This window comes from Megalops cyprinoides, chromosome 9 (genome assembly GCF_013368585.1).
Source record: "Megalops cyprinoides isolate fMegCyp1 chromosome 9, fMegCyp1.pri, whole genome shotgun sequence".
NCBI lineage: Eukaryota > Metazoa > Chordata > Actinopteri > Elopiformes > Megalopidae > Megalops > Megalops cyprinoides.
The window spans coordinates 30,450,674-30,463,974 of NC_050591.1; the positions used below are offsets into that span (position 1 = coordinate 30,450,674).

Consider the following 13,301-nt stretch of genomic DNA (forward strand, 5'->3'; position numbering starts at 1 on the left):
GTTCAAAGCTGTTCTTGAATCCACGCCACTTTCATAAAACCCAGTCATGTTCGCAAATTCTTAGCCTTTGAATGAAGTTAATTAAATCCACGTTTAGTTTGGAGGTGCAATGTAGTTACCAAACACATTAACATTATACAGTTATTTCTTGTGCTAAAACAATGAATTAATTTTGACGAACCTGTAGCTAGCGAGTCTAGCTACAGCCACTCACTACTCACTACAAGGTAGCGAGCCAGCCAGCTAACGTTAGCTGACAGGTAAAAGCTCGCCATAAATTAAACAAACTCCATGTCCACCTAGTTACCCACCACTCCACGTTCTTGACAGAGCTGACAACATCTACGTGGAATATAGCTAGCCTGCGAAAATCATAATCAATCAATGGTAGCTAGCCATCTAGCCAGGCGACCTTCAAAATTTGCATCCACAGCGAAATATCGAGATGACTAGATCGCTAAAATGTACAAACGTCGAGATACTGAGAAGCTAATGCCGACGAAAGGCGAAGACAATTACCTTCTTCATATCGCCGCAGAAACAGTGGTACATCCGAGTACTTTTTGAGAGTGTGTCACAGCAGACGACGTTTTCGATATTTTGGACTTTCTCCTTCCTCCCAGCTATGGTTTACAATACCCGCGCTACGCGAGCCCGACGGAAAGGGGAGGCTTTCCAGCCAATCAGACGCTGCCTTCGTCACTATGGGCGGGATAAAGAGCTACGTGAACGAGCACGCTCGAGGCGTGAAGTGCATGGCACAGTAACATTTTTTATCCTGGAGTTGAAGCAAGGTGAAATCACAGATGTTTAACTGTGTATAAAGGTGCGATAGGTAACGTTAGAGTTTGCTAGTGAGAAGTACAGATTGTGATATTTATTTTAAAACGTGCAAGTAAGCAGTAACGGGACTGTCATCATACCTTCATAACACAAACACCTTGCGTGCAGTTAAACCTACCTCTTCTAAAGTTTAAATTCTTTTAGTTAGCACGCCACGCACGGCAGATGAATATGCAAAGGTTTGTGCTGTCACCCTATCATCACAATTTTACACTTTCACTCTTTCTTCTTACCGGCAAAACACTTTCTGGTACTTTCAGGTGGGGTTCCTAACGTTGCAGTCAAGCTCTGGCAGCGTGTTGCGCTAGGCCTAAAAAGTAGCGGCAAAATAGCTACTGTAGCTGAAATAAACTAGATGGGTAACACTAAATTGCAATCACTCAGTTGTTGTATTACCTTTTATCTGAACTCAGACACTGTACTAATAGTAAAAACAAGGCCAGTAATTTAGTGAATGAAGCAGGAGATATGAGAAATCTAAATGACAGTTGTGCCTTATGATTTTGTATGTAACCCAACACGAAAAATGATCCCTAGTGACATGATTTCATACAACATACCAATACTATTAATAAACAATAATTATATTATTATTAATATTATTCTTATTATTATGCTGTGTGTAAATAATGTTGTGGAAATGTATGACTACTATGCAAAAATTTGTGTTCAGTTCACTAACATTTTTTTATTATGAGATTTACACAGCAAAGTTCTTTCTAAATTATTAATTGCTAGATTTCTTTGGAGTTTATCATCTCGCACGACCTTGGGAATGACTGCTTGGAAAATTCACACATAAATACATCAACATAAAACACTGGTGTAAAATTTGTAGTAAATAAGAAACATTTTGCTGACTGGTATTTGCAATTTTTATTTTGTTACATAAGTGTACAGAACACCAACCAAAATTACTTCACAAAAGCGGTAAAAGTATTTACAAGGTGAAAAACCTACATTGATACTCCTTATGGAAGCTTTAAAAAGTGTGCAATATTCCTTTTTTACATGCACACAATTTCTGTTGTTTTGACAGCAAATTAAAAAATAAAATCTTATCAGCATGAGCAAAGCTCCCTTTGCACTATATACAAATGCGTCTCTGTTAAAATATGAATTTTATATTCATAAATACTTCTAATACATTTCATCGTACATAAAGTATGCATGCTTGGCAGTTTTAACAGACAGAACATGAACATTTGTTTTCATCCTATAAAACTACTAAGTTTCAATGCATGTTGCTTTCATTATAATATAAATAACAACTCTAAAAGCAAAATAACTACACAGTAGAAAGCAAACACCAGTAAAAAGTATCATGACCAATCTCTTAAGTGACAGATGACCAATGACGGTATCCAGTTCTTTGAGACAGTAGCTTTGAAATATTGTCAAAGTAGTTCTGTATATATGCATATTTCTTTGCATTACAGTGTTCAAAGGATGGTAGTCTGATTACAGTTTGGTTCACAAAAACACAGGCTCTCAGCTTTGAACCAAGCAACGAAAAAATAATATTCAGCATCATTTCGCCTGTTAACTCCATTCCTCAGATTTTCAAGTAGCCAAAAGCACTAGAATTCAAAAACATTCTTTCAATGGTACAGTAAAAGTCTTTCACTTGAGTGAAGCATTGCACATTTTCCCCAAACATTTAAAATAGCAAACATCTGCAGAAGAAGAATAAGTTAATATAACTTTGGTATGTCCTTTGTTAGGTGTGGAAGTTCTTGAACTCAGTAGCAAGTGGTCGCCCTTATGGCCGCCGCTCTGTGATGTCATCCTCAAATATTAGTGCAATAGAAGCAAAGGTTCTTTTTTCGTTACGCTAGAAAACAAGTCTTGTGCCGCTTTCACCTCTCCACGGCACCGCTGCACACCTGAAGACCTGAAAAAAGTGTCCAGAAGCCCCTCTGAGCTAAGCAGTGTCAGAACAGCGTGCCCCAGTTTCTCCGCGTTAGAGGCGAGCTTTCGGAGACCTCCGCCAGGGTAGCAGCAGTACACCCAGACGGGAGCAGGTTCTTGGGCCCGGTGCCCCGCTCCTGTCAGAGGGTTGTGCCGGACACGTTGGAGTCTGGGAGGAAGGTCGCGATGACCCGGTAGCCCTGGGCCCGGCGGATCATGTCCCGGATCTCTCCGTTGAGCTCCATCAGCTTGATGCAGATCTCAGACAGGTCCTGCTTGGAGCCCACCAGCGCGAAGGTGCCCGTCTGTCCCAGGGTCTGGTGCCGAAAGTAGATGTTCAGCAGGGTTTGGACCTCGTCCTCGGAGCTGCCGCCAAAGATGTCGTTGGGCCACATTCTCCTGCAGAGGGGGAAACGATCAGAATGCCAACCACAGTGTCAGAGAACAAGACTGTGTATGAAGGCAGAACTATGGCTAAAAGAGAAATGGCTATCAATGCACGCAGGCCAGTAAACCATAGCACAATCTAATAAAATGTTGGATGAGTTCTGGTTGGTTTTTAAAAATAAAATTCAGACAGATTTTCCCATGTTCTCTCTTGCCCAGCACTGCCAGTACTGAGGTTCATACCAGAGCTTGTGTAGGAGTTGAGTGTCTCTATGTTGTCCTTTGTACAAACACTGGAGAATTTAATATAAATATTATGTTATGTTATATTTATCCAAATATTTAAAATATGTTACATTTATATTTATCCAAATATAAGAGTTTTGTGGGAGTATATTATGAGTTCTGTGGGTTTTTTCAAGGTTAAACTTATATGAAAATGTCACTCTGTGACACAGTGCTGCTGTTGTGAGACCAGCACAGAGAAGGGCTATCAGACACCGGTGTACAGAGTGAATCCGCCTGTCTCGCACCTGCACTCCCGGATGTAGCGTATGGCGGTTGCGAACTCGTTGCTCTTCAGGCCTTCCAGGATAGCCTGCACGGCCGCCTCAGAGGAGCTGAAGGTGGGCTCGGCCGGGGGGCTGTCCTGGGCGGCCGGGTCGCTGGTCACCGAGGCCGCCGCTGCCTTCAGGCTGGTCTTCAGGTCACTCAGCTCGCGGGACATGTTCAACAGCTGCAGGCAAGAGGGCAGACAGACAGAGACAGGTCACACAGGGTGACGGCGACTGTCACTCGGTGACGGTTACCACAGCAACAGGTGGTGGTCTGCAGCAAGGCCTATTTCTGGTAAGCTGAGAAACACAAGTTCCTCTTTCTATACTTACGAATGCACAGTACCACTCTCCTTGTGGTATTGCTGCTTAAAATAAACTTTGGTGAAGAAAAAAACATCCCTTACATTAGAACTGTTCCAGTTTGGAATTGATTAAAACTGTTGTTTTTAAATTAGCTAGTTGCTAATTTGAAGCTAATAACAAATTTATTATTCTTTAGCTCTGTTACGAAAACATGGTTTGCTTAGGAAACCACGGCCCAGTGTTATTATCTGTAAACCGGATGTCTCAATTTGCTTGTGCTTCGTGGTTCAGAGAGATACTGAGGGTTGGGGGGGGGGGGGGTTGGGGGGGGGGGCTGTTGCAGGAGTGTCCACTTACCTCTGGAACAGAGCTGATGGCATGAACCTGACCAATCAGCTTACAGTAGGACTGAAACAACAGCAGCAGCTGAAAGTGGAGCTTGTAGAGTCTTTGACACAGCTCCAGTTGCTAGATGGGTAAGATGCACACAAAGACCTGCGTCAGCAGCCACTTTCAATTTACATCAGCACTTTAAACGCAAGTGTTCTCTTATCACAATGACCATCAAAAATGGAATCTTAACATGTTTAATATCGCTATTCGCATTTCCCAGCCAACTGTTTAATTAAGTTGAGGTGGTTTACCAGTTCAACGATCACAGTTTTTTCTACAAAACAGACGAATGATACACCACTTAATTACCAATGAACTGCAATTCTGCATATGCACTATAAACTTTCAGTTTCACTCTTTTTTATCTTCAGCGAGGGGAAAAATTGTACGCTTATTTCAAATGAACACAATAACCAATTCCTCAAAAGAAATAATTACTGATACTCAATCAAACAGTGATTAATGTGTTAGTAAGGTTAATAGCAAGCCAAGTTAATAGCAAGCAAGATCTTCAGTTCCAGATCACACTGTAAGTGAACTGGGTGTCTCTATCGCACAACAGAACTGAATCAGAACAGAACTAGGGCTCTGAAAATCAGCTCCAATCCAAACTGCACTGGTGCTGTATACCTGCAAAGATCCCACTGTGACTGGGTCTCTTTCATCTGAGAAACTGCTTGCACAGCTCAGCAAGAGGCATAATTAGGAACTACAATGCACTGTGAGTCGCCTTGGATCAATGCAACCGCAAATTGAACAAAATAACCTCGCCACGTAAAAGTGCAGCTTAACACAGTATTTTGTCTTGGAGTGGGAAATATTCCCCTTTCTTTCGTGCACTGAAATGGCGACTGACAGGAGAGAGAGAAAAAAAATCATTTTTGTTTAACTTACTGCCAGAGATTCCATTTGCTACACAGCAAGCATGTCACAGGACAAGAGAGTGGTGAGAAGAAGAAAATATAGAGTAAAATCAATGAAAAAGCATGCAGCCGGCAGCAGTCCCATTCAGAAGACAACAGTACTTGCAGTGGTCATAAAATGGTTTCATTTTATTGGTACATGCAAGGAGAGAGAAATGGGGAGACAGGACAGAGATGGGGAAAAGGACAGAAAAGAGAAAGGCAGACAGAGAAAGACTGAGACGGGCTGTGACACAGAGAAAAGGAGGTAGCTGCAGCGTTAAAAACTCACAGAGAGCCCCTTGCGTGAGTCTTTCTCAAGCCAAGCAAGAAAGCAGTAGTGCCTTGTCTCTTCCATGAATGCACAGGTACTCTGCTGGGACTCTGTACACCTGCTTTAGCTCAACACTTTTCAGATCACCATTTCCCAGGATGGAGAATTGTCTGTTGTCCAATGAGAATTTGCGTTTCAAAGTTCATTAGGAATATTATTATTCTCACTAATAATATTATCATTATTATCACCTGCCCAATGGGGCTATTTTTGTTCGCGCATCTGCTCTCTAGCCCAGCAGAGTTCAAAGTTTCAGGAGTGGAATGGGGGAGTGGGGGGGAGAGTCAGTGTGACATGTGAGTTGTCCAAACAAGCTCAAAGCCAAGAATCAGAGGTACAGAGAAAGATGAAAGACTTTCACTCACTGAGCTACCGGAGAGTGATTGATAGGGAGAGATGTGAAAGATCAATTGAAATGGAATCTGAAGTAATCTGAGGTAATCTGCCATGACATCACTGTTCTTTCACATACTGCATAAGAGCAAAGGAGGTCTGCTGGTTGGGTGACCAGGAAGGGTGATTCTCAAGTGCTTTTCAAATTAGAAAGCAAAACATACTACTGACATAAATTAACATAAATGAAAGCACTGACTTACTTAACTGTGTTCCCTCATATCAATACAGGTCAGTGTTAGATTTTTTGTACTGACTCCCTCTTGGTACGATATAGCTAATCATTGTCATTACATAACAGTGGCCCTGTTAGTATGGAGCTTTGAGCAAATTAGCCAAGCACTGACGACTAACCCTATTTACTTGTAGTACTGTCCTCTCAGACTGTTTACTACATTTTAACGTGCAATTAAATGCAGATACTTCAATGCCACAGGCAGCACTGCTTTGTCCAGAGAGCTCACAGTTCAGGTGCACAGTGGATGACTTGGTTGGACAGGTGAATGATTGCCTACCTTTTCCTCCGACTCCCCAGGCTGACAGGTGATCAGTGCATCCCTGGATCCCCGGGGGAAGGTGGCCTTGCAGTTCTGCAACCACTGGAGGGAGAGGGAGAAGGGCAGGTGAGAGAGGGAGCGCGTTATTCTCAACACAGACGGCAGGGAACGAAACTCACAGACCGTCAACTGTGTGCAGGCTAGGAATAATTCATAAAAGACGACGACTATATTTTCATGCCAGTGTTTTAAATAAAATAACAATGGATTTTATGCCTCAGCAGTCCAACATTAATATTTCCTGATGATTATCATGATTAATTGCCTCTAGTGAGATCTTGATTGCTAACATCAATCACAGGCATTTCATTGTAACTACTGGGGCGGCTAGAGAGAGGCCAGCCATACAGAGATGCAAGGGGTCACAGTAGCTGTTGGGCATTAAACTACACATGTATTCCGGGCTTACAGATATGGCAGCTTCCTTCCTGTTGTTGTAAGTGTCCAGGTACTCCTGTAGCTCCAGAACACTGAACTTCATCTTCTCCAGCAGCCCGTAGGAAATGATCTGCGAAGTGAAAACAGTCGAATGGTTTCTATTCTCACAAAGCCACGACATGGCCCACGGAACCTCATCAGCTGCACCGTTTAAAAATGTGCATTACGACACGACACGACAACTGTTTCCTCATTCTTGGGGAAAAAAAGGCCGAATAATGTACTCACAGTGTCTGCGTCCACAAACAGCGTGGGGCATTCCGAACACAACGTCAGCATCTGGGCGGACCTCACAAACTTTGATCCTATTCCCCGGAGGCCATCGCCAAGGTAACCCGCAGCGTCACAGGTCAAGGAGCAGAATTTGTTCTGAATACTCTGGAAGGCAGAACATTTTTGAACAAATTTAGCTCCAGACACTCCGGGTCTGCAGGCCTATTCCTCTCCGTGTCAGCACGCTTTCAGCTTTGTGCAACGAGCTGGACAAAACCAGGTTAATGAATCACCTTATAATTACGAGGAAAGGAGTCCTAACAGCGTGACTCCTTCTGGCCGACATGAACTCTTGAAAAGCATTATGTGAAAGAACAGAAAATAACACAAACAACCCCAACTACTTCTGCTGGGTACAATTTAACAATAATTCAGCCCCAAAAACCTTCCACCATGACTGTCTGTCTGTCACCCAGAACGGCACCCCCTTGTGGCAGTGGCAGGCGTTACCTGGAAGAGGGAGGAGAAGACGTGGAAGGTGTAGACGGCGCAAGACCCGTCCGAGTCGGACACCAGCTGGTTGATGTGGCTTCGCCAGGCCTCTTCGGCGTCGTCACACACGGCGGGCTGAAACGCCGCCAGGATGGCGGAGAAGAAAGGGGAGGGCAGCTCGTCTCTCTCCTCCTCCCCGAGACTGCAGAGAACATGTGAACAGCAACACGCGAGCATCATGAGATCACACAGCAAATACAGCAGCGGCGTTGCTACAATACAACAGCACTTTCACATAGAAAATATTTCTTTTGTATATTCAGTAATGACCCAACAGAAACGTGAAGCTGTTCTGTGTAGCCTGGTGGTAAGCAGCGGCAATGTGGCGTAATAGTAAGGAGCTGGGCTCGTTACTAAAAGGTTGCTGGTTCAATTCCGTGCTGAGGCACAGCTGCGGTACCCTTGGGCAAGGTACTTAACCCAGAATTGCCTCGGTAAATATCCAGCTGTATAAATGGATAACATGTAAAAAAATGTAATCTATGTATGTCGCTCCGGATAAGGGCGTCTGCTAAAATGACTGTAATGTCAGCTAATGTAACGTAACGTAATGTAATGTAATGTAACTCAGATGAACTCATCCAGTATTACCCCCGGCAGGATCCGAACCCACACCCCGTGGCTTGTGTCCGTACCTGGGCAGACAGCTGGGATCCAGGTCCAGCTCCCCTTTGTCGTCACCGTGCACCGCATCCAGCGCAAAGCTGTCCCCGCAGTCGAAGACAGGGGGCAGCTCGCTGATGGAGAGCGAGAGCTCGTCCTCGTGGACGTTGGTGTCCTCGTCTTCTGCTGACGCCTCAGCCTGAAAGGACGAGACGTACCGTCTCAGTGTCAGGGGAGGTGGGACCGCAGGATCAATACATGCACACTACCTGCTGCTCGAACAGCATCAGCAGCTAACGGCTGAAACTGCAGGCTCAGTCTACAATCCTACACAACAAAGCACTCTCGAAAACTATTCCACTACGCAGTGCGTAAAAACATTCATAAAATGTATAAAGAACACATTATCACGACTTAAAATACTGTGATAACATGCTGTATCACCGATACACTCCAGAGTTTTTGATAAACTCACAGACAACTACTATAAATATAAGATATGGTTACACTGACCTTTGCAAAGTACAGACAATCCTTGTGGGGTTTTAATTTTGTTTTCTTTTTTGTTTTTTTTTGTGCATTCAGGAATGCACAAAGGTTGCCAATTCAGAAATGTCTGCAGGCCAGAGCTGAACATTCTTGGCCACGTGCACTCAGAATTGGGCTAAGGGCAATGTGTACACCTCCTCGTCTCCCACATGCCAAGAGCATTCTGTTTTGCACACAGCTGCCCACATCAAAGATGTACACATTGCCATTATTGAAAGAGTGAGAGAAAGCCCCTCCCTGTAGCCACCAAAGACCCACAAAGCCCAGAGAACAGAGAGAGTAAATCTAAGGCCTCACGCACACAGAGACGTTTAAATGAGAGAATGCGCATAAGGCACAAAAGCTCTAAGTAAGCGTTGAAGCGTTTTGCTGCGGCATGCAACTACTCTAAAGCCCGGAAAGGCTGGGTCCTGCCACAGCCCTTTCCGGAGAGAAATACTTTTTAAAACACTTGACTGAAATTAACTTTCATCTACAGCTCCTCCCCCTACCCCATACATACACATACGCACTCATACACACGCTCTGAGAGATCTCTGTAAGACAGGCCAGGACAGGCCACTCTTATTTGGCAGCGTTGGCAAAGAATTCTAGAATGGAGGTGCGATAGGAGTAGGAAGGAGGCTGCCCCCACAGCTCTGACACCCTGAACCCCTTATTCACCCGTTGGTTCGAGTCTTCTGGTAGAGAGACCTCGAAACTGGGAGTTCTGGTGTTTAGGGAGTGAGGGTCGGCCGAGGTGGCGTCAAAGGAAGTGGACAGAGAGTCCACGTTATTGGCTTCATCGGAAGGAGAGAGGTTCATGATCTGCAACGAGACACAGTCATCCTTTCAGTCTTCCTATTTTACACGCGCCCGCTCTCACGCGTATGCGCGCGCACACTCACACGTGCACACATAGACAGACACACACACACACATGCACGCGCACAGACATAACTGACATTACGCAGAGAGTTGATTTTCAGAAATAAACGGTCCCTGCTACCGTAACACAGCACTGATCTAATAACCCTGTGGTAGTAGAGAAACAGTAGATTGGAAGTTCAGTGCTGTTCATCACTCTTGATTCCCTTAAGGACAGTGGCGAGCAGTCCGAGCAGGAAACCCCGCAGTGTTTTTGTGATGTCTGAGAAACAGGAAAAGCACTGCACAGCATTGTAGGAGACAGGCGCTGAGCCCAGCGGTTAGTAGCACAGCGGCGTGAGAATATAGCGCTGACCGCCGGGGCCTTGGGACAGACACGGGGCAGCGAGGCTGATCAGGGAGTACCAGGGAGCGGGAACACAGCTAGGAATGCACGGATTTAACATCCACCCCCTGAGATCCCACAGCCCTCCGACTCACCATAGCCAGTGAACAGAACTGAGCTTAGCCTAATACAGATCTCAAAAACACCACAACTTTCTGCCCCACCCGGAGTAACATTCCTTGTTGAAGTTCCAAACATCTTAATAAGAGATCAGTTCATATCTACTCCCCCCCCTGCCCCCCCCGCCCCCTAAGAAAGAGAGGTAGCCGGTGAGACTTACGAGCTGCGAGCGGGAGAGGAACTGGCTGGCGGCGAGCGACTCTTCCTCTGACGACTCGTCCGAGTCCTCGCGCGCTATCTGGCCGATGCTGGGCGTGCTGCCGGCGCGCTGGCCCTCCTCCAGCAGCAGCAGCTCGACCTTGTCCAGGCTGTCCATCGAGCGCCGGCGCACGCCCCAGTTAAAGTTATCCACGCTCTCGCCCTGCAAGACAGCACAGCGCTCAGGAAACCCCCCACGCCGGGCGCAAACACGGGGGGCCCGACCCCCCTCTAACCCCCGCTAACCCCCTCTAACCCCTCCCCCAGCCTCCTCCCCTAAGTTGGGACACGGGTGCTTCCAGGTCGGGTCACATAGTGCCAGTCACATGCACAAAAAAAGAGTTTTCAAGGCAACCTGATCAAGGTGCATAGGTACATATCAGACATTAACGGATAGCAGATGGGGGGGTGGGGGTGGGTTGACTTGTCTGGCTAGTTAAATATTTACATTTCCTATTACATGGAATCTCACCGCAGTCCCGATTTGTGTGCCAAATGACTCTTCATCAGGACACGAACCCTGAGATGTCAGCAAGCTTCCACATTCCACAACATCTGCATCTTAAACAAGCCAGTTTCCGTGGTGACGAGCTTTACTGTTAGACACCGATGGGGGTTGTGGGGGGGGGGGGGGGGGGGTGGGTTCAGTGCATACTCTCGTTATCTTAGTATGGGATCATTGATTTAAACACCTAATTATATTTAAATGCCCAATATCTACAAAACAGTGGGCAGAACTGAGTAAAAAAATTAAGGAAAGTCTCTCATTGAATACCATTCTACACACTGAAAGCAACAACCACCAGACTAGCTTTCACAGTAGCTTTCACTTCCTACTTAACATCATAAAAGTCAAAAAGCACATTTTAACTGCACTCCATAAAGTCTGGCTTCCTCTGATCCCATCTTCAGGAAACAGGCCATAAACACGTCAGATCTGATGCCTCAGCAGAAACTAGAGACTTGTTATCGGATTGTGCTGGAGAAGATGGAATTTCAGAGGAGAGGGGCAGACATGCTGACACCGATAAGCAGGACGTTCCGGGTCTGAAAGCCTGTCAGAGTGAGGGATGCTCCCACAGAGGGAGGCTGGGGGGCGCGCCTCAGACTGAGGCTCCTCCTGCTGATATCATCCCTGCGCTCCTGGGAGGTGTGGACCCTGCGGACCCTGCGAGCTGTCTGATAACACGCGACTTCAGCATTCTGATTCGCTAACACCCACAAACACGCGAAACCCGGCACATCCCTACAAAATCACATCAGCATGTACAGAGGAGAAGAATTAAGCGTGCAGTCACAGATTATCAGGAACAGGCGCTACAGGATTCTGAGAGCGTCCATGCACCAATGTAATATCAGATGTCTGCGTAGCAACTTAACTGGATCAGTTAGACCCTATCAGTTATTTAGTCCATAAACAGTTCTTCCAAACTTCATAAGAAACTTGATGATTTAGAGACTATCATCAATGATTAGCTGTGAGATTTCAGAGGAGAACCCCTGGGACTTAAGTTGAGGTTGAGGTGCTAAATATTAAACACCAGTGATCGGGTTCTGTGGAAGCTTGTGACGCACGGCGAGATGCGTTTCCATGGACGCCTGTTACACACGTGACTGCTGCATGAAGGATTAACTGTGTACAAAGCTAAGACCTCAGCCCCATCCACACTCAAGCAACTGTGCACAGACAGGCAGACTGGGTGATCCTGGTTACAGGGGGCTTGTGTTGACATGCACCTGGCCTGTGACTATTAGTGTATCACGGTAACTCTTATCCTCCGTTCACGGTACGCTACCAGACTCTCAAACCTCATTAGGCTGCAACAAAAACAAAAAGCGATGCCCAAAGCACGGGGTACGAGCATGCACGGGATGATCACGTGTCGCCGCGGCGACTGCACGCCCGGGAAAGACGGCAGAGCACAGCTGCACACCCTCTAAGCTTTTGCAACATGGCTGCACTTACCTGGAGCTCCTACAGTAGGCGGCACAGACAAAAACAGAGAAAGAGACCACATTACACGCTGGATTACAGAGATGCAATGAAGGCAGGGTATGCAGATAAGAACTATGTTGACAAGGCAAGCAGAGGAGACAATGATGCTCCCAGCATGCTGGGAATATTCTTAAGTCTACACAGACTTTCCTTTCCAGAGCTTTCCTGGCTTTTTTGTCTTTGCCTTGTATCCTGGGGTTACGTGGATACAGCACCGATAGCAAGGAACACCTAGCCGCTCTCCTCCTTTATGATACAATTTAACACGGGCATCTCCATGGTGATATGGGGATTCTAACTGAATCGTGCACATCAAAGCATTATGGTATGGCAACATGTAAAAGAATGCTTCATTGATGATGCTGCTTGTTGTAAATCTGTGCATTTCCCTGCAAGAGCTTTGGTTCCTGCTAAAGTCTTCATGCCCTTGTTTATAGTGTGGGCATGTGGGACAGCTGTCACCACTAGCCCTTGGTCCGTGCGAGCACGGCCTGAAAGAGGGCCTCACCTCTCCGTCCTCCAGCTCCACGTCCAGGAAGTCGAAGTCCCGGAAGACGCGGAACTGCTGCTCCGAGGTGGTGTCGTCCATGTTGTCCGGCTCACGCGTGCCGTCCTCCGACGACACCAGGCTGGGCTGGTGCTCGATCAGGTCCAGCTCCCCGCAGGACGAGAAAATCACCTGCGAAGGGAACACCGTCATCATCGTAATCCTTCATCTCCATAATTGACATCCTCATCATCATCATCGCCAAGATACTTGTCACTAACATCATTATTACAGTCACTGTCATCATCACGAT

At 46.1% G+C, this 13,301-nt stretch overlaps 1 protein-coding gene across 3 annotated transcripts in view; it reads right to left on the reverse strand.

The window, feature by feature from the left end:
* Positions 1-1,709: 1,709 nt before the first annotated feature.
* Positions 1,710-13,301, reverse strand: part of LOC118783039 (protein furry homolog) — an 82,367-nt gene continuing 70,775 nt past the window's right edge. For 2 of the 3 annotated variants that reach the window (XM_036536702.1, XM_036536700.1), the window contains exons 51-62: positions 13,010-13,180; positions 12,472-12,480; positions 10,468-10,668; positions 9,599-9,742; positions 8,419-8,585; positions 7,742-7,925; positions 7,247-7,396; positions 6,990-7,088; positions 6,539-6,622; positions 4,359-4,469; positions 3,675-3,877; positions 1,710-3,153 (exon numbers count right to left, since the gene is read on the reverse strand). In XM_036536702.1, the coding sequence (XP_036392595.1) occupies positions 2,895-3,153; positions 3,675-3,877; positions 4,359-4,469; positions 6,539-6,622; positions 6,990-7,088; positions 7,247-7,396; positions 7,742-7,925; positions 8,419-8,585; positions 9,599-9,742; positions 10,468-10,668; positions 12,472-12,480; positions 13,010-13,180 (1,782 nt within the window). In that variant the 3' untranslated portion in view covers positions 1,710-2,894. Of the gene's footprint in view, positions 3,154-3,674; positions 3,878-4,358; positions 4,470-5,288; positions 5,307-6,538; positions 6,623-6,989; positions 7,089-7,246; positions 7,397-7,741; positions 7,926-8,418; positions 8,586-9,598; positions 9,743-10,467; positions 10,669-12,471; positions 12,481-13,009; positions 13,181-13,301 lie in introns of all 3 variants that reach the window. The other variant, XM_036536701.1, reaches the window with a different exon arrangement.